Below are 9,244 nucleotides of genomic sequence, written 5' to 3' on the forward strand. Positions count from 1 at the left end.
CCTGTAATCCTAGCTACTCAGGAGACTGAGATCTGGTGATCTTGGTTCAAAGCCAGCCCAGACATGAAAGTCCGAGAGACTCTTATCTCCAATAACCACCAGAAAACCGGAAGTGGTGCTGTGGCTCAAGTGGTAGAGCACTAGCCTTGAGTTGAAGAGCTGAGGGACAGCACCCAGGCCCAGAGTTCAAGCTCCACGACTGGAATAAAAAAGTGATATGTAAATTTAATGCAAACTCCATCAAAATTCTAATGTTATTCCTCACAGGAATAGAAATAAAAGTCATATAGAAACACAAAAAGTCAGAATAGCCAGAGCAATCCTGAGCAAAACAAGACCAACGCTAGGCAAATCGTAACATCTGATTTCAAACTACATTACAGAGTCAAAGTAGCAAAAAGTCTCACTAAGTAGCCCAGGCTAGCCTAGCACTCATGACCCTCCCGCCTCAGTCTCTCAAATGCTGGGATTACATGTGTGTACTACAACGTTTAACCGGTCAGTAGTTTTAAATAAGTAATTGTTCTCCCCTATCTATCCCAGAAATAATCATGAATCCTCTGTCACTGCCCTTGTCTTCACAGAAATACTTGTCGAAGAGGTGCCCCAACTCTCCCTGCCATGCCCCTTCCCCTGACATAGCAATGCTTACTCTCAGGATTTATCACGTTCTTACCAAGCAGACCGTGTCAGTTTCCTGCTGTATGTGACTGCCGCATCCCGTCTTCCGGGGTTTGTGTAGGGGACAGGGGTCAAGGTCTTTCACGGAGATTCTCCTCAGGATACTCATTGTCATGTGATTTCCTGTCTGGACCATGCAACAGAGAGCCCAAGAATTATGAACAAGAAGCTTGTCTCTCGAGTCAACACAGCTGCCACTCATGTATCCAAATCGGAATCAGGTTCTAGCAAGTGTTCCTATGAAAGAAATCTCTTCCAGAGATATCGGAATCTAGATCTGAGTTTTCCCTGAAAATTACCTTTGCTTTGACCTTGATTGAGTCAACAGGCTGAGAACAATTCACCCTTTCTCCACATCTGGATTAGATCTCTTCCTTCCTTCCTTCCTTCTTTCCTTCCTTCCTTCCTTCCTTCCTCCTTCCCTCCCTCCCTCAGTCCCTCCCTCCTTCCTTCCTTCCTTTCTTTCTTTTCTTTTTCTTCCTTTCTTTCTTCTTTCCCTCTCTTCCTTCCTTCCTCCTCTTCCTCTTTCCCTGCTTCTTTATATTTTTCTCCTTATCTCTCTTCTTTCCTTCTTCTTTTCTCTCTTCCTTCCTTTTCTCTTCAACTTTCAAGAATGACAAGAAACACAGATAGCTTCCACTCCTCTGTCCACAGTAAGCTCTAGTCTGGAGAATAATGTCCCCTCCCTTCACCCCTACAATCCCCTCATATGGTCTGTCCTTTGTCTATGCACTTCTAGTATGAATATAGGCCTGAAGATAAAAGGCCCAGTGTACTACATATCAGAAAAGCCACGGAAAGGGAAAGCCCTGGGATTCCTGGCTATTGGATGAGGCTTCTAGCCCAAGTCTAGAACCTTAAGCAATCTGAATGATTATCTTCAGTGCCCCCAAAACAATTCATCCAACTCTCACCCCTACACACACACACACACACACACACACACACACACACACACACTGGCAGCACACACACTGGCAGCACACACACAGCCTCCTCTAGGAGAAGGATTGCATTAACTGCAGACGTGGGGTTCCATCCTGCCACCCAGCAGTTGTGCAAGCCTGGCGGCAAATGCAGTTTTCTACTCAGGAAGCAGATGGATTGGACCAGGTCATCAAAATGCATCGCCGAGTCTGTCCTCAACAAGGCTATGTTATGAATCATTGAGTGGTTATCAAAGTCTTCGTGGATGATGATGACATTGATGGGGTACTCTGTATGAGAAACCATTTTGGGATCCATGTTGGCTATACCAACCACAGCAATAACGTTCTTCCTAGAGACAGATGGACAGATAGACAGACACAGACAGACAGCAAAGGCATTTTGAGAACACAAGGTAACAAGAAGACTCCAGAAGACCCTGTTATCACATTCCTCATTGTTTCAACCCATATATTCATCCAACTCAGCTTCCCTGGGTAAATTGTTGCCTACCCTTTTGAACTTGAGCTTCAGGAAATTCTTTTTTTGGAATCCTTAGACTTGCATCCCCTGCTCCCAGCAAGAGAACTCCCAAGAGACCTTGGGGATTCTTCTATCTTAACACTGTTCATTTCACTACCCAAAGATAATCTGTTCACATGTTACCGTGGGTTAACTTTTCTATGAATATTTTGGGTTTTCTTTTTCTTTTTGATCGATGTTGGATTTTTTTGTTTGTTTTTTGATGGTGCAGGGCTTTTGGACTCAGAGCCCCTCACTTGTCAGACAGACTCTCTACCTTTTGAACCATGCCCTCAGTAGTTTTCTATGTAATTGTTTTGGAGACAAGGCCTTGCTTTTCTATAGAGGCCAGCCTGGAATATGATCCTGCTATTTATGCATAGCTTGAATGACAAATGCGTTCCATCATGCCCAACTATTGGTTGGGGGAGGGGGTTCTTACTTTTTGCCTGGGCCACCCTCAAACTGTTGTTCTCCTGATCTCTGCTTCTGTCCCCAGCAGAATAGTGTGTGTGTGTGTGCGCGCGCGCGCGTGTGTGTGTGTGTGTGTGTGTGTGTGTGTGTGTAGAGATGGAGATGAGATAGAGATAGAGATGATAGATATTAGATAGGTAGGTAGATAGATAGATAGATAGATAGATAGATAGATAGATAGATAGATAGATGCTGGGCACCAGTTGCTCATGCCCATAATCTTTATGAAGCTGATATCTGAATATAGTGGTTTGAAGCCAGCCTGGCTGAAACATATGCGAGACTTCCCAATTAATCAATTAATCTCCAAATAATTCATTCAATTCATTTCCAAGTAAGCAGAAACAGAGCAAGACTGGAGATATGAGGTCACAGTTTGAGGCCAGCTTTGGAATAAAGATAACAAGACTCAATAGGCACTTGGCTTACAGGCTTGTAATCTTAGCTACTTAAGAGGCTGAGATCTGAGGATCTGGGTTCAAAGTCAGCTAAGGCAGAAAAGTCCATGAGACTCTTATCTCCAATTAACCACTCAAAAACTGGAAGTGGTGCTGTGGCTCAAGATGGTAGAGTTTTGGCCTTGAGCAAAAGAGATCAGGGACAGCACCCAGGCCCTAAGTTCAAGCCCCACGACCAATACAAAAAAAGAAAAGGTAGCAAGATTCAATCTTAACCATGGATGAGAATAGGAATGGTGGATCACATCTGTATTTCAGGCATAATTAGGATTATAGTCCAAGGCCATCCCCAAGCAAAGCCAGGAGAACTCTAGCTCAAAAATAAGAAAAAAAGAAACCCTAAAAACTTAAAGCAAATAAGGGCTGGGGGTATGACTTGCCTAACAAGCACAAGGCCCTAAGTTCAAATCCCAGTACCACTAAAAAAAAAAAAAAGGATATAACTTACAAAAGGTTTTTCCTTACAAAAAACTTAAATCTACCACTTAATTCTACCACAGCAAACATTTAAAATGTTACAGAAAAATCAACACTGAGACATATCCTGGTAAGGTCCCAATTGGAAACAGATGGCACACTCAAATCAGTAGATTGGAGGAGTTCAATTTATTTTATAAGAACTTTTTTTTAAGGGGAGGGATTATTTATTCCAAAATTCATGGTTTCAGAGTCCATGCTTGCCTGGCCCTGTGTGCCTGGACAGCACGTGATGGTAGCCGGAGCATGTGGAGGAAAAGCTATTTCACCTTGTAGTGAGCAGAAGCAAGAAGGACCTAATAAGGGACTCATGAGCAATATTGTAGCAGGATGCAGAGGTCACAACAGGGTTCTGAGCCCGCCTCTGGGCTCCAGGGGAAAGGAGGAAGCCATTCTGCAGGACCTCTCCAGGGAATAAAGTCCTGGACTTTACTCTTTCTTCTCCTTTTGATCTAGGACTCCCATTGGCTAAAGCCAACCAGAACCAGAGAGAGCATTCATGTATCCCACACAGGTCAACCTGCAGGGACCTAGCAGGAGGGAAAGAGTAGAGAAGGAATCTGGACGGATCAATCCAACATGAAGGAGGAAGCCTTGGGCATGCAGACCAACAAAAATTAAATCATCCAGAGGTCAACCATGTAATGTATTGTCTAAGCCAGTGAACATATGCAAATGAGAGGGGGTGTTAGTGTCAGGAAGCTGGGAGAGACAACAGATGTTGAACAGGCTTTTCCTGGTACACGAGGCTATATGGTCACCCTACCCAAAGAAGGGAAACAAGAATAACATTGGGCTAGGGCTAGCGGCTCACGCCTGTAATCCTAACTACTCCGGAGGCTGAGATCTGAGGATTGCAGTTCAAAGCCAGCCTGGGCAGGAAAGTCTGCAATTCTTATGTCTAATTAACCACCAAAAATCCAGAAGTAGAGCTGTGGCTCAAGTGATAAAGCACTAAGCTTGATCAAAAAAAATTCAAATACAGTACCCAGGCCCCAAGTTCAAGCCCCAGGAGTAGCGTGTGTGCACGCACGCACACACACACACACACACACACACACACACACACACAATCAGACTGTCCCACAGTAAGATGAATACCAGAAGCCAAGAGGGGTGGGTGGAAGGCGGAGTGGAGTAGGAGTAGGGTGCAGTGACATCTAGAAAGTTCTCAGAAAGAAAGGAGGTATAAACTGCATGCTCATTCAGGTATAAGGTCAGCACATTTCTGAATATGTGCAAAGACCCATGAAATGTTTTTTGCAAAAACTACTTGAAGACAAACTTAGTCAAACTTAGAATCTAATGGAGCAAATCCAGCAAAAAGACTGTCAAGCAGTGTGAACCTCATTATAACACTAGCCTAAAATTAGAACAAAACCTGTAAATCTGTTATAGATTGGAGTAAAAATGAAAAATGGAAAAAAACCCCACAATAATCAAATAGTAGGAATGAAGTTGGAAAGTCAGAGGTAGATGTTAATAGACCAATTTCCTAATCTTTATAGAAATCTACACATACAAAAAGATGAACATATATAGCTAACATGAAGAATACATGTGAATATGTAAAGGAATCAGGATGAATGTTAAAAAATATATTAAATGCTTTAACAATTTTTTTATGAGTGTGCTGGTATTGGGGTATGAACTCAAAGCCTAGGTATTGTCCTTTAGCATTTTTGCCCAAGGCTGGTGCTTAACCACTTGAGTCATAGCTCCTCTTCTGGATTTTGTGGTGGTAAGTTGGATATAAGATTCTCAGGGACCTTTTTGACCTGGCTGGCTTTGAACCATCAACCTCTTGAATAGCTAGGATAATAGGTGTGAGCCACCAGCTCACACCTATTTGGTTGAATTTGGTTGATGAAAGAGAAGAGAAATGAGAAGATATGACTCCTGGTGGTGGCCATAGTGAGTCCAGAAAGGGCTAGCCAGGGAGAACAGAGGCTTTGGTGTCTTACATGAAATTACAGCTCTAAAATAAAAAGCAGAATGAAAATGGACACTTTCCAAATATGTCCTAATTCATCTGTCATCAGAAACAACTACAGCAAATGTCACTTTGTGAACAATAAATTCACAAAGCATTCCTAAAATACAAAAAAAGTCTCAGGAGACACATTCTGAACCTCAAGACAGAACAGAGGGACACCAGGGAAAGACCAAGAAAGGATCTTAATGAAGATCAGAACTTCATCATTAAGTCATCAATGTCAATACTAAATGAAGTTAAAGTTATAAAATTTACCTCTCTCAGTCTAGGACAGATCAAGTAGATTTCCTCCCCCAATCTTATGAATTAAACTATATAAATGCAAGAACACAGGGAGCGTTTCTGTTACCTAGGGGAAATACTGAATGGACCATATAGAATAGAGCACAAAAATCACCTCAACAAAGTCCTAGTTAGATCACCATAACTCAAAATTTATGTTAGAAAACTAACACACTCTAACACCTGGATATTTTAAAACTTTGCTTTTAACAAAACCCTTGAGTTAAAAGAAAATCAAAAGCTGGGAGCCAGTGGCTCATGCCTGTAATCCTAGCTACTCAGGAGGCTAAGACCTAAGGATCTTGGTTCAAAAAGCCAGCCCAGACAGGGAAGTCCATGAGACACTTGTCTCCAATTAACTGCCAGAAAACCAGAAGTGGAGCTGTGGCTCAAGTGGTAGATGCTTGCCTTGTAGCTAAAGAGCTGAGGGACAGTTCCCAGAGTTCAAGCCCCATGAGAGAAGCAGAGAAAAAGAAAGGAAGGTAGGAAGGAAGGAAGGAAGGAAGGAAGGAAGGAAAGAAAGAAAGAAAGAAAGAAAGAAAGAAAGAAAGAAAGAAAGAAAGAAAGAAAGAAAGAAAGAAAGAGAAAAAAGAAAGTCAAAGCCAAAACAGTAGCCTTGGATCCCCAAAGATAGGACAGGGGAAGATAAGTAGTGAGAGACAATGGATGGAGGAAATACTTCTTACTGTGTAATACACTCAGCCACCTGAGTAACTAGGATTGCAAGTGTGAGCCACCAGTGCTCAGCTGAAATTATTTTGTTTCATTTTATCTCCACAAAGTAAAATCGCTGAGTTCCTTTTTTTGTTTGTGTAACCTACAATGTCTGGGGTAGTGACATTAGTAAGGCCCAGGCAAGTGCCTTAAAGAGGTCCTACCACGATAAGTGATAAGGCAGCCAGAGATTAAGACTCAGTGCCTAGCAGACATGGTGGTACACTCCTGTAATCCCAAATACTTGGGAAATGGAGGCAGGAGGACCATACATTTGAGGTCAAAAGGGGTAAAGTTATCAAGACATTGTCGCAAGAACAATATATAAACAAAAGGCCAAGAGGAACAATTGTCTAGCCTGGGCAAGGTCCTAGGTTCAACCAAACATTAAAACAAGCAAACAAACAAAACCTCTATGGTTGTAGAAAAATCAGAACTCGGATGGAGCACTCCTGTAATACCAGCCGAGGAGAGCTGAGGCAAATGGCAACTTACAGCCCATCACCCTGGGCTGTGTAGGGAGACACTATCTGGAAAGAAGAAAGAAAAGGAAGGAATAAAAGAGGGAGAGAATAACAGAAGGAAGGAAGGAAGGAAGGAAGGAAGGAAGGAAGGGAGGGAGGAAGGAAGGGAGGAAGGAAGGGAGGGAGGAAGAAAGGGAGGGAGGGAGGGAGGGAGGGAGGGAGGGAAAGATAAAAAGAAATGTCTTTCATGTTCAGAGTATCTGTAGTCCTCAGAACTCAGGAGTCCTGGCAGCTGGCAATTTAGGACCCCAAGCCCAAGGTCAGAGCAAGAAGTGCCCCTCCCATGTCTCACCCCCTTCCATCCTTCTGTCCCTCTGACCTGTTATGTAAGGCAGATGCAGCGCTGAGGATCCAGAAGTTGCTGAGGATGCAGCCAAAGGCCAGGTGGGTGTACTGTGCGTCCTGCAAGGACACCACCCATGGGAACTCGGTGATGCTCACCAGGTTCTCCTCCGATTTGTCCACTAATGTGGCTTTCTGGATACCGCACTCTGTAGAGGAAAGAGGATACCTGGCGGCACCAGCCCTCACCAGCCCTTACCAGCCCTCACCCCTTGTCCCCTGCTCATCTCTGACTGTCACCCCAGCTTTTCTGAGAAGCCCAGTTCTACTGGACTCCCTTTTCCCAACTCTCCAACTGCCTATATTTGCCCCAGGGAAGACAGATGCTAACAGATAATGTCTCAAAGATCCCTGCCTCCAACCAGTACTGGGATCATAGATCAAACAGAATGTTAAGATGTTAGAAAAGGAAGGTCCTTGATACTTGTCTGGTTAGAAAGGAGCATATCATGAATGAGGGGGAAATGTGTGACTATTAAAAATAAAACATATTTGGGAAAGGAAAGGAGGAGGGAGAGAGGGAGAGAAGAAGGAAGGAAGGAAGGAAGAGAGGGAGGAAGGGAGGGAGGAAGGGAGGGAGGAAGGGAGGGAGGAAGGGAGGGAGTGAGTGAGGGAGGGAGTGAGGGAGGGAGTGAGGGAGGGAATAGGGAAGGAGGGAAACATGTCTCTCAAGTCCTAGATGTGGTAAGCTGACCCCACTTTCCAGGCACCATTCATTAGATGGCAACTCCACTAACAGTTTTGCTCTTCCAGCTGCTGAACCTGCTGCCCCAATCCTCCCTCCCAGTCAGTACACCTTGCTTTGATGAGTCCTTCATGGCCTTGTTAGACCGGGGTGGGGGGATTGGGGGGGGGGCTTTCCTGCTGAAGCAGACTGAGTGCAGAGGTTCTGAAACCTGACTGTACATTGCATCCAACAGAATTCCGGACACAGCCTTTGTGAAAGACCCCAGAGCAGATTCTGGGGTGTATTTAGGAAGGGCCTGGATGCATGGTCTCAAGTCACCTTGGCCCCTCAGTGTGCTGTGAAATCTTCGGTATGAGTCATTGCTCTTCTCTGGGTCCCAGTTTTCTGTTTGAAATATGGGGGTTATAATCGTGGATGTGCACACTTCTGGGAGGTGGAATTGTGGGAAAGGCCTGGCATACTAAACGTCTGTGAGGAAACACACTAGAACTCCCAGAGCAGAGCGGACTGCATGCTTAGCCTAAGTCCCAAACAGTGGCCTTAGATTAGGGATGCCACATTGTCACATGGGACATCCCTTCCCCCCCCTCCCCTGCCCAGCACACTGAGTGGATGGGACCAGTAATGGCTGCTTCTTCAGCCCATCATCCCTCCACACACAGCCTTGCCAGGCATTGGCCTGGGGGCTGGATTCAGGGATCATTTATCATCATGATGTGAATCACACAGACAGTGGGACAAAAGGGAACGTCCTGGGCACATGCAGGGAGGCTCTGCCCTGTGCAGTAAGCCTGGGAGGGCTCCCCCTGCTGTTGATATTTGGGGTCAGCACTAAAGACAACATGGTATAAGCCAGTCCTTTGTCATCTACAGCATTGTCTTGAGCAGACACATCATGTGATCAAACCTCTCCTTTCCAGGATCATTGGAGACTTTTCTAGAATAATGGCAAAGCTGATTGCTGGCAAAATGACACCTGTGAAGTTACCTGGTGATTTAGAAGTCATCAGGAATCAGTAGATTGATTCCTTGCTCCCTTCCTCACCCACCCCCACCTCAGGACATTGACTTATACTAGAAGCCTTAGCGGAGCTCTGTGTGTGTGTGTGTGTGTGTGTGTGTGTGTGTGTGTGTGTGTGTGTGTGTGTGTGTGTGTGTG

The 9,244-nt window shown here is 44.6% G+C and overlaps 1 protein-coding gene across 1 annotated transcript in view; it reads right to left on the minus strand.

The window, feature by feature from the left end:
• Prss54 (protease, serine, 54) overlaps positions 1-9,244 on the minus strand; it is an 18,216-nt gene that overhangs the window by 6,211 nt on the left and 2,761 nt on the right. The window contains exons 2-4 of the mRNA XM_013012643.1: positions 7,375-7,566; positions 1,702-1,960; positions 677-808 (exon numbers count right to left, since the gene is read on the minus strand). Of these exons, the coding sequence (XP_012868097.1) occupies positions 677-808; positions 1,702-1,960; positions 7,375-7,566 (583 nt within the window). The remainder of the gene's footprint in view (positions 1-676; positions 809-1,701; positions 1,961-7,374; positions 7,567-9,244) is intronic.

Source organism: Dipodomys ordii, unplaced genomic scaffold (genome assembly GCF_000151885.1).
Source record: "Dipodomys ordii isolate 6190 unplaced genomic scaffold, Dord_2.0 Scaffold18, whole genome shotgun sequence".
Taxonomy (NCBI): Eukaryota; Metazoa; Chordata; class Mammalia; order Rodentia; family Heteromyidae; genus Dipodomys; species Dipodomys ordii.